This window comes from Myotis daubentonii, chromosome 2 (assembly GCF_963259705.1).
Source record: "Myotis daubentonii chromosome 2, mMyoDau2.1, whole genome shotgun sequence".
NCBI classification, from domain to species: domain Eukaryota; kingdom Metazoa; phylum Chordata; class Mammalia; order Chiroptera; family Vespertilionidae; genus Myotis; species Myotis daubentonii.
In genome coordinates this window covers 57,323,586-57,341,162 of record NC_081841.1, presented here as the reverse complement: position 1 = coordinate 57,341,162, position 17,577 = coordinate 57,323,586, and the positions used below count along the sequence as shown (strand labels likewise).

Below are 17,577 nucleotides of genomic sequence, written 5' to 3'. Positions count from 1 at the left end.
AGAGGTGTCTGAGAGGCTGAGGCTGGGGCAGGGCAGGGCTGGTAGAGGGGTGTCTGAGAGGCTGAGGCTGGGGCAGGGCAGGGCAGGGCTGGTAGAGGGGTGTCTGAGAGGCTGAGGCTGGGGCGGGGCAGGGCTGGTAGAGGGGTGTCTGAGAGGCTGAGGCTGGGGCAGGGCAGGGCAGGGCTGGTAGAGGGGTGTCTGAGAGGCTGAGGCTGGGGCGGGGCAGGGCTGGTAGAGGGGTGTCTGAGAGGCTGGGGCAGGGCAGGGCAGGGCTGGTAGAGGGGTGTCTGAGAGGCTGGGGTGGGGCAGGGCAGGGCTGGTAGAGGGGTGTCTGAGAGGCTGAGGCTGGGGCGGGGCAGGGCTGGGCTGGTAGAGGGGTGTCTGAGAGGCTGAGGCTGGGGCGGGGCAGGGCTGGTAGAGGGGTGTCTGAGAGGCTGAGGCTGGGGCGGGGCAGGGCAGGGCTGGTAGAGGGGTGTCTGAGAGGCTGAGGCTGGGGCGGGGCAGGGCTGGTAGAGGGGTGTCTGAGAGGCTGGGGCGGGGCAGGGCAGGGCTGGTAGAGGGGTGTCTGAGAGGCTGAGGCTGGGGCGGGGCAGGGCTGGTAGAGGGGTGTCTGAGAGGCTGGGGCGGGGCAGGGCTGGTAGAGGGGTGTCTGAGAGGCTGGGGCAGGGCAGGGCTGGTAGAGGGGTGTCTGAGAGGCTGAGGCTGGGGCGGGGCAGGGCAGGGCTGGTAGAGGGGTGTCTGAGAGGCTGAGGCTGGGGCGGGGCAGGGCAGGGCTGGTAGAGGGGTGTCTGAGAGGCTGGGGCGGGGCAGGGCTGGTAGAGGGGTGTCTGAGAGGCTGGGGCGGGGCAGGGCTGGTAGAGGGGTGTCTGAGAGGCTGTGGCGGGGCAGGGGCAGGGCTGGTAGAGGGGTGTCTGAGAGGCTGGGGCGGGGCAGGGCAGGGCTGGTAGAGGGGTGTCTGAGAGGCTGAGGCTGGGGCAGGGCAGGGCTGGTAGAGGGGTGTCTGAGAGGCTGGGGCGGGGCAGGGCAGGGCTGGTAGAGGGGTGTCTGAGAGGCTGAGGCTGGGGCAGGGCAGGGCTGGTAGAGGGGTGTCTGAGAGGCTGAGGCTGGGGCAGGGCAGGGCTGGTAGAGGGGTGTCTGAGAGGCTGGGGCAGGGCTGGGAGGAGCAGATGGGGGCAGGATCTGGCCAGGCGCTCACTTGCAGGTGACGTCCCCACTCTGCCTGTTGACCGCGCAGGTTCCGTCGAGACAGCGGCTGCACTTACTCACTTCACACCTGGGCCCCTCGAAGTGGTTGGTGCAGCGGCACTGCCGGGAGCCGTCAGCAGCCATTTGGCAGGTGCCGGAGTTCTCACAGTAGCCAGAGCACTGCCCTGTGGTTTGGTGGGTGGACAGGAGATGCCTGAAACCCCACCCTCATGAGGGTCTTCCATATTGTGTGTATGTGGGGGGAGCTGGACACCCCAGGTCTTCTGGGCGATCCCCACCTGACGGGCTCCAGGGTACAAGGATGTCCCTGAGCACCCTGACAGGCCCTGCTGTTGCGTGGCCAATCCTGATGCCAGAGGGCTCGCTTGCTCAGAGGAAGCGTCCACACCCCCACCGGGGAGCACCAGCTGCCTGGCCTGGCTGAGCTATGAACGGCCTTCCTCCCTGGAACCCACGCCTGTGGCTCCCCTGCCAGGCTCTCGGGCCCCCAGCTCCCCTCGCCCTTCCCCTGGGCCCAGGGGCGGCTAACTCACGGAACTGGCAGCGGTCACCCAGGAAGCCAGGTAGGCATCGGCACTGGGGCTGGTTGCCCTGGTTGACAGTGCAGGTGCTGTTGTTGGCACAGTAGCCCGCACACACCTGCTGGGTGCACTTGGGGCCCGTGAAGCCGGTGGGGCAGCGGCACGTGGGCACGCCTGTGGAGAGGACGTGTGAGCGGGACCGTGGCCCGCCGAGCTCCCCGGCCCCACTGCAGAGGGACAGGCTGTGAGGCTCTGGGCGGGAGGCGGACAGCAGGGGCGGGACCCGGGGCCCTGCGCAGGAGGGTGCCGGAGGGTGCCGGAGGGCGCAGGAGGGCGCCGGAGGGTGCCGGAGGGCGCCGGAGGGTGCCGGAGGGTGCCGGAGGCAGAGGAGAAGGCAGGGGGCGGGACCCGGGGATTTGCCTGAGGCGGGCCCTGGGTTTGGGGGCTCGGCCGAGGGGCTGGGAGCGTCCCGCTGGGAAAACGGAGGCATACCGGAGGGGGAGGCCGCGCAGGTGCCCCCGTTCTGACAGTGCTCCCAGCACTGGTCCAGCTCGCACTTGTCGCCCGTGTAGCGGGGCTGGCAGCGGCACTTGGGCTGCCTCCGGGCGTTGAGGAAGCAGCTGCCGCCGTTGAAGCACTGCAGGTTACAGGTTCCCGGGCGAGGAGCTGCGGGAGGACCGGGGGCAGAGCAGGGAGGGAGGGTCTCAGGGGCTGTGGGGAGGAGGGTCCTGGGGGGGCCGGGCGGGGAGGGCGAGCATACCATCGGGCGGGGGCGTCGGAGAGGGCACAGCCACGCAGGTGCCGTTGTCCAGGCGCTTCCCGTTGGGGCAGGTGCAGACAGGGCCGCTGGGGCTCAGCAGGCAGAGCCACTCGCACTTCTTGCGGTCACAGGGGTTGGTCACTGCGGGGGGTGGGGGGGGGCAGGAGGCGGCTGAGCCCCGGGGACCGGGACTCTGCCCTGCCCACCGGGAACCGGGAGCCATGGCCCGGGCGGAGACTCGATGCCCCCGGCCTTCCCCGCCCAGCCCGGCCTCCTGCCCACCTTCAGGCTGCTTGTGCTGGTGGTACAGGACCACGTCCGAGGCGTGGTTCAGGCCCCCCGTCAGGTTGATCAAGGGGCTGTGTCCAAACTTATGGATCTTGAAGACACGGTTGTTGATGTAGGTGACCCCGTAGATGTAATCCTCAAAGACATCGATGCTGAAGGGGTGACTCAGGCCTGGGGAGGGGGCGTGGAGGGGACTCAGGCCCTGTCACACTCTCAGGGCACTGGCCTCATGGTTCCCAGGCACCTCAAATCCAACATATCCCAAACCACAGGCCCCCGCCTCTCCTTCCTCCCGGCGACCTCCGCACAAGGCCCATCACCCCTAGCCTTCTGGGGTCAGGACCGACTTCTGCTGCCTCTCCCATTTGCTAAGTTCCTACTGCCACCTCCATGCGGCTCAATACTCATCGATGCAATGAATGAAGGGACAAGTGGGCCAGAGGGTGGGAGAGGGCCGGGCTGGGGAGGGCAGCAGGCACGGGGAGGCCGTGGGCTCGGCGCAGGGGATGGGGCCCGAGGTCGGGTGGCACGGCTGCTGTCGGACACGCACCTCGCTTGCCGTCGGCAGCCACGATGGGGTCAGTGCCATTGAGCCGGATGCTACCGATGACCGAGAGCTTGGCATCCGCCCAGTAGAGCCGCTCGTTGTGATAGTCCACGGCCAGGCCTGGGGAGACAGAGTGGTGAGGCCCCGGCTGGGGAGAAGCAGAACTGTCTGCACGTGGGGACCGCCCCCCTGTTCCCGCAACCACTCCCCATCGAGCTCTGGAAAAGCTTCCAAACCCGCCCGCCATCCCTGTGAGCCCCCCCCCTCCCCCCCCCCCCCCCCCCCGCTTCTGTGTGACTTTGGCGAACCGGCCCCTGCCACCCCCTGTCCGCGGCCGCCACAGACCCGTGGGCCACTGGATGTTGTCCTGAACCAGCGTCTCCCGCAGGGTCCCATCCATCGCTGCCGTTTCAATCTTGGGGTGGTTCCCCCAGTCTGACCAGTACATGGTGCTGGGGAGGGAGAAGGGGTGAGGACGGGTAGGACCTGAGGAGGCCGACCGAGGTGGGCCAGCAGGTGCGCCGGGGGTGGGCCTGGGCACAGGGACCTCGGGGTCTTAGGGGGGTGCTCTATCTGCCTCCCCCAGAGAGAATCGGGGCGCCAGCTCCCTGACCAGGTTAAGACTCTTCTTCTAAAACCACCGTGTGCTGATCCAGGTCAGCTACATGGGCAGAGCCGGCCCCTGGGGCCGGGGAGCAGCCCAGACTCTGCTGCCCAGGACAGCAGCCACATGGCCGTCAGGCCCCGGCGAGCAGGCCCGTGGGAGTCCTGGGCACAGGCAGGGAGGGGAGGGCCAGAGAGGGGCAGCTGGGAAGACCCGAGGCCCAGGCCGGGCTGGGCGGGAAAGAGTGTGCCTGGGGTGCTGGGGCCCCACCCCCGCCCCAGCCCAGACGCCGCCCCCGAGCCCTGCCCACCCCCTCAGCGGGTCCACCACGATGGCGTGGGGCTCGTCGATCATGCCGGAGATGAGCGTCTTGCGGTTCTCGCCCTTCATCTGCGCCACCTCAATCACGTCTCGGCCGGAGTCCGTCCAGTACACGTTCCCGGCCACCCAGTCGATGGCGATGCCCCTCGGCATTTTGAGCCCTGAAATCTGAACGGGGGGTGGGGGGGAGCACAGTGTCAGGGCTACCACCCTTTGTCTTCCTGCCCATTGTCCACGCCCCCCAACTCTGCCAGCCGCTCTCTGCTAAAAACTCATCCCAGACGGAGAGCTAATCCCCGGCTTTGAGGAGACTCCGCAGATAATGATGTTACGGGCCACCCTTCGCGCTCCCGCGTATTTTGCTGGATTAGCTATCATTACGCTGCTTTATTGAGGAACAAAGTGAGGCCCAAAGAGGCCGAATAGGTCGGCCAAGACTGACACAGTGGGTGGCATGGGGATCGGAGTTGGATGTGGCTCCGTACTGCAGGCCTGTGTGCCCAGCGCCCTCTCCGGGGGCTGCAGACTCACTGCTCTGCCGCCTGCGGTCCCTGCCTCCGACATAATCCTGACCGCCCTTGCCCTTCAGTCTCACCTCTGCCCTCCACTGTCCTTTCCCAACTCTGCTCAGAGCCCCCCCAGGCTGGTGCTCACATTAAGGTGGGTGACACCCCGGTCAATCTCTCGCCGGTGACGATTGGAAGTGGTGGGAGGCGCAGCGGGCGGCAGGCTGCGGTAGGAGATGGTGCCCGTGTGCCAGTTGGTCCAGTAGACGCGGCCAGCCTTGACATGCACATCCATGGCGTCGATGCGGACGCTCTCATCGCCCTGGAAGGCCTGCTCGTACGCTGAGTGGGGGTGGCTGGGGAACAGGCTGCGGATCTCGTTGTCGTCGGCGATGTACAGGACCTGGTACTCAGAGCCTGCAGGGGCAAGCGGCCAGATGTTGGGTGTGGGGAAGGCTGGGGCAGGAGGCCGGGCTGGGGGCCGGGCTGGGGCTGTCGGCCCGGTGCGGGGAGGAGCGTGCCCGAGACGTGCGCCTCACCCAGCCCAGCCCCTTGCGCACTAACGTCTTCGCTCCGAACCAGCCTCCTGGTCAGAAGCCGCGGCTCGTCCCAGCGCCCCCGTGCCGGCCTCGGCCCTCAGAAGGTCCTTCCTCCTCTCTCCTCAGCTTATCCAGGGGACCTGCCCCTCTGGAGGCTGTCCCTGCTCCTCCAGCCCCACGGGCGCCGGCTCCTCATGGCCTCTGGTTCATCACCAGGCTCTCTGCTACGCACTGTCTGCTGTGTGCCCGCGGGTGCACATGCGTGTGGCTTATGTGCACAGACACGGAGGGGGTAGGTACGCGTGCGCACGGGAGTGCACTTGGGTGTTGGGTGTGCTTCTGCACAAGGACGCCGCGGTGTGTGTCTAAGCCAGTGGTTCTCAGCCTTCCTGATGCCGCGACCCTTTAATACAGTTCCTCATGTTGTGGTGACCCCCAATTTCATTGTCACAAATTGAACATAATTAAAGCATAGTGATTAATCACAAAAACAATATGTAATTATGTATGTGTTTTCTGATGGTCTTAGGCGACCCCTGTGAAAGGGTCGTTCGACCCCCAAAGGGCTCGCGACCCACAGGTTGAGAACCGCTGGTCTAAGCCCATGTTCAAAAACAAGAAGGTACCTGTGAGCTGATGGCTGTGTTAATTCACTCGGTGGGGGAATCCTTTCACGACTGCACGCGGATCAAATCATCACCTCGTACATTAAATATCTGACAACTTTCTCACTTAATCTCAACAAAGCGGCGAAAAGGAAAGCAGGAAGGGAACACGCAGGCGGGGCACATGTGACTGCGAGCACGGCAATGTGTGTCTGCCTCCCCCGGAAGGGGCGGGCGGGGGCAGGTGTGGGACGTACGTGTGCTGCCCTCACCCAGCCCTCCTCGATGAGCCGGCCCTGCCAGCCCCGCCCGTGCCCGTGCCCTGCCCCCTGCCCCCTGCCCCCTCGGGCTCCGCACCTTCGGCCTTGCAGGTGTTGTGTGTCTTCATGAAGTTGCGGGCGCAGCTGCAGAGGTGGCCGCCCTTGGTGTTGTTGCAGAGCTGGGAGCAGGTGCCGAAGCGCAGGCACTCGTTGATGTCTGGGGTGACACGGGAGGGTCATGGAGAAACCCCATGTGATGGGGGTTCTGCCTCTCCCCGCCCACCCCGGCCCACCTGCCTACCCTGGCACCCGGGCTGGCCTGGCACCGTGTGGAAGCCGGAGCGGCAGGCGCAGTAGGCGGCCTTCTCGGTGCGCACGCAGCGGGCCTCGTCCCCGCAGAGGCTGGCGTTGGTGGCACAGCTGGTCAGCTTGGGGTCTGTGGGGGACAGAGAGTGGGTCCTCTCCCCTGAGCCGCCCCGGGCCCGGCTTTGGCTCTCTGGCCCCAGCTGCCCGCACGCCCCTCACCGATGCTGCAGTCCTCCTCGTCGGAGCCGTCCCCACAGTCGTCGAACATGTTGCAGCGCAGCGAGGAGGAGAGGCAGCGCTGGTTCCTGCACAGAAACTCCTTCTTGTCTTTGCAGTGGGCGGTCTGAGCCGTGGGGGGCTCTGCGGAGAGCGGGGCTTCAGGTCCTGGGCACTCACCCCCCTGCCCTTCCTCCCAGGCCGTCATGGGTGAGGCTGGGACCAAGCCTGGCCACTTGTCAAGCTTGCAGGAGAGGCTGGCTAGACACTGTCTCAACCTCCAGCCCTTGGGCATCAGGAAGCCGCCAGCGCCCCACCCCCCACCCCCGGGACTTCTCCACCCCCAGGAAGGGCCCCCACGCTCCCAGCCATGGAACCTCCCCTTCCAAGGAGCCCATTCCCTGGACACAGCTCCTACTTGGCCCACCCCTGCTCCCCGTGCACCCTCCCCCAGGCCCTGCTCCACCTCACTGGCCCTTGCTCACCACAGTCCTCCTCATCAGTCCCGTCCCCGCAGTTGTCGGTGCCGTCACACTGGCGCCCGATCCACAAGCAGACTCGGTCATTCTTGCAACGGAAGGGCCGGTTCGGGGGGCACATAAACCGGGCTGCGGGGGACAGAGCCGGCATTAGCCCTGGGCGAGCTGCTGGGCCCTGGGAGCCGGGAGCCCTGCCCGCCACCCCCCCCCCCCAGCGCTCCGCCCCCGCCCGCCCTCTGAGCCTCGCTCACCGCACTCCTCCGGGTTCTCGTCGGAGTTGTCCCCGCAGTCGTCCTCGCCATCGCACTTCCACGCCAGGGGCTTGCACAAGGTGTTGTTGCACTGGAACTCGTCCAGCGGGCAGGTCCGCACTACAGGCCAGGGGGGCAAAGAGCCAACAGCGGCTGAGCCAGGCAGCCCGGGCCCAGGGGCAGGACCCTGCCCAGACCCCTCCCTCCACCGTGGCGGCCAAGTCACAGGCAGGCAGTGGGACAGCCAGATGGGACCCAGGCGTAGCTTCCTACCAGTCGGGCAGCTGGGCAGAGCTGCCTCCTCTGCTCTTTAGGGGAGAAAAGGCCTTTTGGGAAGTGACCAGAGGGTCCAGAGGGCCCTGTCTGGTGGTGGCTGCAGGACACGGGCCCCCTCCGGGAGAGGAGCACTGGGCTGGGAGTCGGGGGGCTGGGTTCCAGCCCGTCCTCAGCCCCCAGGGCAGAGCCAGGAAGCCTGCGCTCACTGGGGTCTCACCCGCTTCCCACGGGCCCTGTAGGCTGCGGGAGGGGGCGGGGGCGCCCGCAGGTCAGCGGGGGCAGGTCGGGCCTCATTTCCCTGGGAACGGGGCGTGAGCAGGGACGCTGTTTCTCAAGGCAACCGACTGCCTTCTGGGAACTTATGGTGAGGCCGAGATGGACATAGCCCTCCGGTTTCTGCTGGATTTCAGCCCAACTGGCTCCTGGGCCAGGGCTGTTGTGGGTGGGGGCGGGCAGGGCTCACCACCAGTGCTGCAGGCTTCCTCGTCGCTGCCGTCCATGCAGTCGGCGTCCGCATCACAGCGCCAGCGAAGGGGGATGCAGTGCCCGCTCTTGCACTGGAACTGGTCCATGTCACAGCGGGGCGTGCAGTCCTTCTGTGGGCCGGGGAGCGGGCATCCTGGTCAGACCTGGGTGCCCCGGCGGCCCTGCTCTGACTGCCCCCTTCGGCTCCCCTGCCCACCTCGTCCGAGCCATCCGCACAGTCATGGTCCCCATCGCATTTCCAGCGCCCAGCGATGCAGCGGCCGTTGGCACAGGAAAACTCACTCTCAGAGCAGGGCCGAGGGGCTGGGGAGGGACGAGACAGGCCCCGGGAGGTGGGCATAGGCACCCAGCCTGGAGGGCATCTCCAGCCCTTGGCAGAGGCATACCCCCCATCGGGCGTTCCCGAAGGCCCAGCTGACTGGCCTGATGACCAAAAAGCTCACCCAATCCCGTGCAGCCACTGGCTGTCCTCAGGGGGCCAGCGGGGCACAGAGGGCACTCACTCACCCCTGGGGCACACACACAAGAGAGGGCACGGGTCCCTGGCCCTGCCCTCCGGACACACTGTGTGTGGGGAAGGGAGGGGAGGGACGAGACCACTAAGACAAGCACCAGGGTTTCGGGAGTGGCCAGTAAAGGATGATGGGCTGAGGCACAGCACGGGGACGGGTGGGCTCTGGGCAGAGGCGGGGTGTGGTGGGAGCACAGCACATTGGAGACACCTACCTCTGCAACCCCAAGAGGACAGTGTGAAAATGGAGAGAAACATGAGATGAGGTGAAATGGCACCAACTCAGATACACAGCGTGGAGTGGGGTGGGGGGGAGGGGGGGAGGGGCTCCTGACCCCCAGCCCTGGAGGCAGCTGCCCTGGTGCCGCGGGCCTGCGGGCAGGGCCGGGCGCCTGCTGGGCGGGTGGGGAGGGACGTACTGCAGCTCTCCTCGTCCGAGTTGTCCCCGCAGTCGTTGTCGTAGTCACACTGCCAGCGGCCCGGCACGCACCGGTTGTTCTTGCAGCGGAACTGGTAGGGCTCACAGGTGCGCTCGTCTGGGGGGGACAGGGTTGGGGGCCGTCAGGGACAGCGTGGGGGCGGACGGCAGGGTCCACAAGGGTCCCACACAGGGTGGGAGAGTGGGCGCTGCAGCCCGAGACAGGTCAGCACGGGGAGGCCGTTACGGGGCCGGGGCCGGAGGGACCCGCGTGGGGGAGCTGCCTCAGAGGGATGAACAGGCCTCACAGGCGTGTGCTGAGGCGGTGCTGGGGGCTCCAGGACAGGGAATCCGACAGGAGGCACAGGGAGCCGGGGCGAGGCCGCGTGGTGACCCCGAAGGCAGGCAGCCCAGCTCGGCCCCATCAGCGGACGTGGGCCCACCCCCACCGGCAGGATCGGCCCCGCGGATCTGGGGCTGGGGAAGCTCACCACACTCCTCCTTGGGCTCGTCAGAGCCGTCCCCACAGTCGTCCTCTCCGTCACACTTCCAGCGCGCGGGGATGCAGCGGCCGGAGTCCTTGCAGCGGAACTCATCCACCCCGCAGGTCATCTGGGCTGCAGGAGGGTGAGGGAGGCGCCTCTCAGGAATGTGCTGTGAGGGTGGGCGTGGGTGGGTGGGAGTGGGCACTGAGGGGGCCCCAGGGGGCTCCGGGGCCTGGGAGGGGGTGGGCGGCTCTTGCGGGAGGTGGGCTCCGGGTGCCCCAGGCTGCTCACTGCAATTGGCAGGCTCGTCGCTGCCGTCCACGCAGTCGTTGTCCCGGTCACAGACCCAGACGCGGGGGATGCAGCGCTTGGTGATGGAGCACTGGAACTGGTTGGGGGCACAGGTCACCTCGGCTGTGGGGGGGACGGACAGAATGAGGCCTTGCCCTGTGCCTCCCACCACAGTTCCAGTCTCGCCGGCCCCGCCCCTCCCCGCCTCCTGCGAGCACTTTCGTGGGAGGAAGGGACAGTGTATCTGCCTCTGGTGCTGTGTTCTCCTGGGTCTGCACATCTCTCTACCGAGCACCATGATTTCAGGAGCAAACCAGACACCCAAGACAAGGTACGCTGCCCTCCGTCAACGCTCCTGGGGGGCAGCAGGGCCCCCAGGAGCAGCGGGCGGCAGTTTTCAGGGTGAACTGTGTTTTCCCACCACCCCCTTCCCTGCCACGGGGGGGGGGTGGGGGGGCACTCACGGCAGTCCCGCTCGTCCTCCCCGTCCCCGCAGTTGTCCTGCCCGTTGCAGCGGAAGATGCCGGGGATACAGCGGTTGGTGTTGGTGCACTTGAACTGACTGGGCAGGCAGACGTGGATGTCTGGGGGAGGGAAGGGGGGTCATTCCTGTGGGTGAGGGCTCAGGAGCAGGGCGTGGGAGTGCGGGCTCAGGGCCTGGACGCGGCGGAGGGCTGAGCATGCTTGCCCTCAGAGCGCAGCACGAAACCCCCAGACCCCGGGGAGGGGCGATGGGAGGGGCGGCCCTCACCGCAGTTGGCCTCATCACTGTTGTCCTGGCAGTCATTGTCCCCGTCACAGATGAAGGCGGGGTTTGTGCAGATGCCGGTCGAGCACTGAAACTGTCCTGGGCGGCACTTGAACTCGTCTGCGGGCGGGCGGGCGGGAGGCTCCGCATCAGGAAGGGGTGCTGGGTGTGGCCGCCCCCACCAGGGCCCCTGGCCGCCTGCCCGGGCACTCACGGCAGTCGGGAGGCTCGTCCGAGTGGTCCCCGCAGTCGTCCTCCGTGTCGCACTTCCACCAGAAGGGGATGCACTTGTCGTTCTTGCACACAAACTGGAGGGCAGGCGGGCGAGAGGGGTTGGTGGGGGTCTGGGGAACTCGGAGGTTTTCTTTGAGGGGCTGGGATGTCTCACAGGAGAAGCAGGGTCAGGGTATTTTGGAGGGAGGACGAGCTGGGTCGAAGGCTGGGATGGGATGAGTGCAGGAAGGCCAGGTGAGGGGGTGTCTGTGTGGAGGCCAGGGTTGGGGGTACCAGTGAGGGAGGGTCAGGGTTAGGGTGTGGGGGTGTTTGTGTGAGGTGACGGGTGTAAAAGTATTGCTGTGGGGAGACAAGAGGTAGGCAAGAAATGTGGGGGTGTTAGCGTGGGAAAACCAGATGCGTGAGGACATTAGAGAGGGTGTGGGGGGTCCAAAGGAGGAGTGGGGGCACTGGTGTGGGGGCCGGGGGATCACGGCATGGCTGAATGGGGCCCAGGGGGACCGCCTCACCTGGCTGGCCGTGCAGTTGGACACACAGGTGCGCCCATCGCTGCCCAGGTAGAAGTTGGTGGGACAAGCGCACTTGTGGCCGCCCCCGGGGGACAGCAGGCACAGGTTGCTGCAGCCGCCGTTGTTGACCTTGCAGGGGTGATTGGGCACTGCGAGAGGACAGGGGGGTCAAGGGCGGCGACTGGGCCCAGCGGACGGCCCACCGCTCCCGAGCCCCGGCCCCTGGCAGAGCGAGGGCAGCGCTCGCTGCTAACACTTGCTCCGCCTGCAGCGGCTGCCCAGCCCCTCTCCTGGGCTGAGGAGAGTCAGAGCCAAGCCTGCTCTCCCAGGAGGGAGCTGAGGCCAGAGAGAGGAGCGAGCCTCTCGCGGCCAGGAGGAGGCCAGCCTGCAGCCCACGCTGCCTCCCTGTGCCCTCCCTCAGCTATGGCCGCCCGCCTTCGGGGTCCCTGCGCCCAGGCCCCCCCTGCTTGACTGGCCTCAGGGCCTTGGGGCTGAGAGAGTCCAGGGCGGGACCCAGGTTGGGCTGAGCTGCGGAGAGGCGGACCACAGCCTGTCCACACCTCTCAAATCTTCCCGTGCTGGAGAAGGGGTGGGCAGGAGCCCCTGGGGGACTGAGGGTGCCAACCCGCTGGGATGAGATGGGGCCTTGGGCCGCTCACCTTCACCTGCTCCCGCCCCACTGCGACTCACCGTCGGGCTGGCGCAGGGCGTGGAAGACGTGCAGGTCCATGGGCCGGTGCAGCGTGCTGATGAGGAGCGTCTTGTTGGCGCCCGTGGTCTTGTGGGCTCGGTTGATGGACTTGGTCTCCCAGTCGGTCCAGTAGACGTAGTCCTCAAACAGGGTCAGTGCGAAGATGTGCGGGATGTCCTGGTTGAGCACTGCGGACCGGGAGGGGACAGGTCAGCAGCCCCGCGAGGCGGGCGCCCGCCTCAGCCCCAGATGGCGCAGTGGCTTCCCCAGGTCGCACGGCTAGTAAGTGGCAGAGCTGGAACCCCGACCCGGCCTGTCTGAGCCGGCTCCTGCAGCACAGCATCCATGGTCTGCCGTCAGGAAGGGGGAGCTAGAGTTCGCCAACCCCTGGCCCCACGCCCACCTGCCCCGGCCGGCCATCACCTGGAACTGTGCGCGAAAGGGTCCTCCGGCCGAGGCCGACCCCGGGACGCACCCTGCGGGGCTCGGCCGTGCCCTCTGGCTTTATGCCCACTCTTGCCCCTGGGTCCTGGTCCCTGATAGCGTCAACCCCCAGCCCCATCAGGGCTGCGGTGCCCGGGCAGCATCGCTGGCACACTGACCAACGTGACGATTGGAGCCGTCCAAGCTGGCAAACTCAATGTAGTCCTCCCGAGCATCGGCCCAGTAGATGCGCTGGGTGACGTAGTCCAGGGTCAGGCCGTTGGGCCACGTGATCTTGGTGTCCACGATGACGCTGCGGCCAGACCCATCCATGCCGATCCGGCCGATGAGCGAGTGGTCACCCCAGTCTGTCCAGTACAGGTACCTGGCAGGAGGGTGGGCAGTGAGCCCTAGAGATCCAGCGACCGGTCCCTCCAGCTCCCACCTGCATGCGGGGGGGACGGGGCCTGGCCGCCTGCCACCTGCTTTCACCAGCTCCCAGCTCCCGCCACTCCCGGCTCCCTTACCCGTTCTGCACATCCACCACCAGAGCCCTGGGCTCACGGAGGCCGGAGCTGACCAGCACCGTCCGGTAGGCCCCGTTGAGCTTGGACACCTCAATGGTGTCGCGGCCTTTGTCGCACCAGTACAGGTTGCCGCCCACCCAGTCCACAGCCAGCCCGTCGGGGTTGCTGAGGCCGGTCCGGTGCAGCACCTTCGGATGAGGGGGGAGCCTGAGTGCCCTGGGTGGGCCCCTCAGCCTCAGCTTCCCCGTATGTACGTGGGGAGCGTGGCTGTGAGGACAACGGAAAAGCCCAGCCTGGGGCCTGGGGCGGCCGAGGTGCGAGGGAAGGGGTCTCTACATGAGAGACCCTCACGCCCCCCACGGCACGTGCCTGGGCACACAGGCTTCAGGGAGGCCAGACACAAGGGGGGGTCTCACTGAGGATCAGGGAAAGAGCAAGAGGGGCCCCCCAGACCTTCCTCTGGGCGTGGGGAGGGGGAGAGGCAAGGCCACGCAGAGTCACGGAGGGCTCAGCAGGAAGGGGGAGGAGGTCACTGGGGTAGGTGCGTGGGGAGAAGGGGCGATGGCCTTGGCATAAAGAGCGCCCCCCGGGGAGGGGCCCTGGGGTGCTGGATCTCTGCACCCCGCAGGGCAGCTGGGGGTGGCCCCGGCCGCACCTGCACGTCGCTGCCGTTGAGGTGCATCCTGCGGATCATGCTGCCCTGAGTGGTCACGTCCGTCCAGTAAATCATCTGCTCGCGGTAGTCGAAGTCCAAGGCGACGGCGTTGTTCAGGCCCTGCGTGGGGGGACAGGTCTGAGCAGACAGGAGCGGGCGGCTGGGGCAGCCCGGGAGCTGGGACGCCCACGGCCCCGCGGGAGGACGGCGCTCTGGGCCCCGGGCGGGGGCAGGGCGGAGGCCGGGGCTGGCACCTGCTTCAGCAGCGTGTAGTTGGAGCCGTCCAGGTTGAGCTTGCGCAGGTAGTACCGGTTGGCGAAGATCAGAAATGGCTCCTCATCTGGAGACAGAGGAGCCTGGCTCAGCTGCGGGCTGGGGCCCATTCTGGCGCCCCTGGTCCCCGGGCTGTCGTGAGCTCGCTGTCCCAGCCCTCCCTCCACAGCACCCAGCTGTGGCCCGGGCCACCTCACCGGTCACGGCCTTGCAGCTGTGGGGGTCGCCGCTGCGGGGGGAGTAGCCCTCCACGCACAGACACTTGTAGCTGCCGTGGGTGTTGATGCAGAGCTGGCTGCAGGGGAAGGTGGTGCTGCACTCGTCCACGTCAGCACACGTGCGGCCGTCGTCCTTCAGCCGGAAGCCGGGGCGGCAGCGGCACTGCGGGCACAGGGAGCCTTGGCTGGGGGCCGGGGGCCGGGCCTCCCCGGGGGCTGACGGCTCTTGTGGGGCTCTGGTTCCCTCCACTAGGAAAACCCAGACTCGCCACGGGGGGCAGGCAGCACGCAGACACTGAGCCAACCGTGCCAGCGATCCGGCCCTCACCCGCCAAAACCTCGAGAGGAGTCCCCATGACCGCCACGTGTCCACCTCCACAGGCGGTGCCCAGGCCTCCGCTGGGTGACCCGTGGGCACCACTGGACAGAGCTGGCCATGCTCCTCTCGAAGCTTTCCTCACCTGTTCTCCGCCCCAGGTGCTGGGCCGCCCCAGGTGCTGGGCCAGTTCCCCACCCCTCCCCAGCCCCAGGCGGCCCCAGGTGCTGGGCCAGCTCCCCACCCCTCCCCAGCCCCAGGCGGCCCCAGGTGCTGGGCCAGCTCCCCACCCCTCCCCAGCCCCAGGCGGCCAAGCACCGGGCTCAGGCCCAGGGCTTTTCGTTCCCATCCATGCTCACTCCCTTGGGAGTCGGACCCAGACTCAGGGACTTAAATGTCATCTCCATGGCGATCACTCCCCGTTTCGCTCTCCCTCCCGTGCAGCCTCTCTCTCCGACTGCAGCCTGGGCATCGTCTAAGTGACACCCACATGCCCCCTGCTCTCTCAGCCTTTCTCACGTGGGCTGGCAAAGCCTGCCGCCCGCCCGCCCGGCTCGGTCGCTGCTGCAGGAGCCCTGGGGGTGGCCGAGTGGGCGCATGGGGGTGGAGAACGGAGTGCCCTCTGGCTCGGGGTGAGGAGGGCCGGGGCACACCTTGAAGCCGATCTTGAGGTCCTCGCACTCCTGGCTGCAGCCGCTGAGCTTCCGGCTGAGACACTCGTTGACGTGGCAGCCCCGCTCGTCCGAGCCGTCGCCGCAGTCGTCCTGGCCGTTGCAGAGCAGCGCCTCGGCCACGCAGCGCCCGCTGCTGCACAGGAACTGCGAGGAGGCGTAGCACTTGTGCTCTGGGGGAGGGGGCAGAGGGCCAGGTCAGGGGGTCCCCGGAACGGGTGCGGGGGTGGGGGGGGGCGGGCGCGGGCATCGGCCCACCTGGGCTGGTGCAGTGCGGGTTCAGGGGCGCCTCGTCGCTCTGGTCGTGGCAGTCGTTCTCTCCGTCGCACTCCCACTGGCGGGAGCTCAGGCAGCGGCCGTTGGCGCAGCGGAACTCATTGGGGCCACAGGTCGGGTACTCTGCGGGGGGGGGGGGGGGAGGCTGTTGGCCCCGGGCACACCTCACGGAGGACGGGGTCTGCTCCCCACCACGGCCCCGGGCTCACCACACTCCGGGGACTCGTCCGAGCCGTCGGCGCAGTCGCGGTCATGGTCGCACACGAAGTGCTTGGGGATGCACTGGCGGTTCTGGCACATGAACTCGCGGTCGTCGCAGGTGCTGTTGTACACTGCGGGGGGACAGGCCCTCAGCCCCGGCCAGGTGCGCCCGCCGCCCAGACCTTCCTGCGGCCCAAGTGGTAGAAGGGGCAGAGCACAGACGGGGGTCCGGATGCCCGGGCTGCAGACGGGGCTCTGCCACGGCCCCCTGAGTGACCCCTGCTGCAGCGCTTCCTCTTCTGGACCTCAGCTTCCGCTCTGCCACGTGAGGCCGTGGCTACTCGCTGCCCAGCCCACTCCTCACCACCCACCCCCGCCACTCACGGCAGCCGGCTGCCACGCTCTCGTCGGCGCCGTCGGCACAGTCCTTGTCCCCATCACAGAGCCAGCGCTCGGGGACACACACATGGGTGCCCGGGCAGGAGAAGGAGTTGGGGCCGCACGTCTTGCCCTCTGTGGAGGGAACAGGGAGCTGCTGAGGCCGGGAGCAGGCAGGGCAGGGCGTGTGTGGATGGTGGGGTGGGCATCCGTGGCCCCAGCCGCCCCCCCCACGGGGAGCCCCCCCCCACAGGGAGCCCCCCTCCCCACAGGGAGCCTCCCTCACCACAGTGAGCCGCCTCGTCCGAGCCGTCCCCGCAGTCGTCGCTGCCGTCACACAGCCACTGCTTGGAGATGCAGCGATGGTTCTGGCACTCAAACTGGGCCTCAGAGCAGAACTTGTCTGGGGCAGTCAAAAGCCTCAGTTAGATGGGGAGGGAGGAGGGGAGGGGAGACCACGGCACCCCTCTGTGGGGCCCAGCAGGAGCTGGAGAGGTGACCCCCTCTCTTCAGGGTCTGGGTGGGGGTTCGGGGTGAAGGCCCCAGGTGCCTCCCCCCAGGAGGGCATTTCTGGTGGAAGCCGAGAGCAGGGCCTGGACGGGGTCCTAGCGGCTCCCGGCTTAGGGACGGGATGCTGGCCACTCACTGCAGTGGGTCTCATCCTCCCCATGTTCACAGTCGTCCTCCTTGTCACATGTCCAGCTCATGGGGATGCAGCGCCCACTGGGGCAGGCGAAGTAATTCAGGGGGCATCTGGGGCGCTTCACACCTGGGGGCGAGAAGGGCATGAGGGTCCTGCTCTGCTCCAGCGCCCGCCGCCCTCCGCGCACCTGCCCACCGTCGGAACCTGGGCAGTCTCGCTCGTCGCTGTAGTCCCCGCAGTCGTTGGCGCCATCGCACACCCAGCTGGGCGCGTAGCAGAGGGAGGTGTGCTCACAGGGCTGGAAGTGCACGCCCTTCACCCCCAGGCGGAAGTAGCTGCTGCAGTCGGTGGCGCCTGGTGGGGGGCAGGGGTGAGGGGTGACACCAGTTCCCTCCAAACACCCTCCCAGGCAGCGGCCGGCCGTGCGGGCCTTGGTGCGTTTTGGAAAGTTGGACAGGTGTCCCTGAGGGGGGTGCTGCCCGCACCTTCCGCTCACGGCCCCTCCCTGAGTCCCAGGGAGCTCGGCCTGGAGGCAGGGAGCAGGCTGGGGGGATACAGGCCGCCTGTGGGCCAGAGGGAGGAGGGGGGCGGGAGCATGGCAGGAGCCAGGGCGGTCCCAGGAAGGGCACCACTCACTGCAGTTCATCTCGTCGGAGGCGTCGTCACAGTCCACGAACTGGTTGCAGCGGCTGGAGTTCCCGATGCAGGTGCCGTCCCGGCAGCGGAACTCGCCGGCACCGCAGGCCGTCTCTAGAACAGGGGCCACGGGTGCCATCAGGCGGGTCCTCCCTGGGGGGCCAGGCCGGCCCAGGCCCAAGTTCGGTCACAGAGTGCCCTGAACCAGACCCCCGGGGCTGGGACCCAAAGCTCGGCAAGGTGGGGTGGGGCAGAGGTCGGAGGCCGGGGGCCGGGGGCCAGAGGCTGGGCACAGCGTCCCA

The 17,577-nt window shown here is 67.8% G+C and overlaps 1 protein-coding gene across 1 annotated transcript in view; it reads right to left on the bottom strand.

The window, feature by feature from the left end:
- Window positions 1–17,577, bottom strand: part of LRP1 (LDL receptor related protein 1) — a 78,467-nt gene that overhangs the window by 1,430 nt on the left and 59,460 nt on the right. Inside the window, exons 48-84 of the mRNA XM_059683321.1 lie at window positions 17,276–17,389; window positions 16,844–16,993; window positions 16,643–16,765; window positions 16,283–16,399; window positions 16,003–16,131; window positions 15,627–15,749; window positions 15,400–15,540; window positions 15,124–15,314; window positions 14,134–14,317; window positions 13,918–14,003; window positions 13,664–13,783; window positions 13,009–13,196; window positions 12,661–12,866; window positions 12,058–12,246; window positions 11,368–11,516; window positions 10,839–10,932; window positions 10,628–10,744; window positions 10,341–10,460; window positions 9,877–9,999; window positions 9,592–9,717; window positions 9,102–9,218; window positions 8,368–8,474; window positions 8,149–8,281; window positions 7,410–7,529; window positions 7,165–7,287; window positions 6,683–6,823; window positions 6,459–6,593; window positions 6,255–6,374; window positions 4,902–5,170; window positions 4,237–4,415; window positions 3,668–3,774; window positions 3,326–3,442; window positions 2,770–2,946; window positions 2,488–2,628; window positions 2,220–2,393; window positions 1,740–1,901; window positions 1,196–1,370 (exon numbers count right to left, since the gene is read on the bottom strand). Of these exons, the coding sequence (XP_059539304.1) occupies window positions 1,196–1,370; window positions 1,740–1,901; window positions 2,220–2,393; window positions 2,488–2,628; window positions 2,770–2,946; window positions 3,326–3,442; window positions 3,668–3,774; window positions 4,237–4,415; window positions 4,902–5,170; window positions 6,255–6,374; window positions 6,459–6,593; window positions 6,683–6,823; window positions 7,165–7,287; window positions 7,410–7,529; window positions 8,149–8,281; window positions 8,368–8,474; window positions 9,102–9,218; window positions 9,592–9,717; window positions 9,877–9,999; window positions 10,341–10,460; window positions 10,628–10,744; window positions 10,839–10,932; window positions 11,368–11,516; window positions 12,058–12,246; window positions 12,661–12,866; window positions 13,009–13,196; window positions 13,664–13,783; window positions 13,918–14,003; window positions 14,134–14,317; window positions 15,124–15,314; window positions 15,400–15,540; window positions 15,627–15,749; window positions 16,003–16,131; window positions 16,283–16,399; window positions 16,643–16,765; window positions 16,844–16,993; window positions 17,276–17,389 (5,287 nt within the window). The remainder of the gene's footprint in view (window positions 1–1,195; window positions 1,371–1,739; window positions 1,902–2,219; window positions 2,394–2,487; window positions 2,629–2,769; window positions 2,947–3,325; window positions 3,443–3,667; window positions 3,775–4,236; window positions 4,416–4,901; window positions 5,171–6,254; window positions 6,375–6,458; window positions 6,594–6,682; window positions 6,824–7,164; window positions 7,288–7,409; window positions 7,530–8,148; window positions 8,282–8,367; window positions 8,475–9,101; window positions 9,219–9,591; window positions 9,718–9,876; window positions 10,000–10,340; window positions 10,461–10,627; window positions 10,745–10,838; window positions 10,933–11,367; window positions 11,517–12,057; window positions 12,247–12,660; window positions 12,867–13,008; window positions 13,197–13,663; window positions 13,784–13,917; window positions 14,004–14,133; window positions 14,318–15,123; window positions 15,315–15,399; window positions 15,541–15,626; window positions 15,750–16,002; window positions 16,132–16,282; window positions 16,400–16,642; window positions 16,766–16,843; window positions 16,994–17,275; window positions 17,390–17,577) is intronic.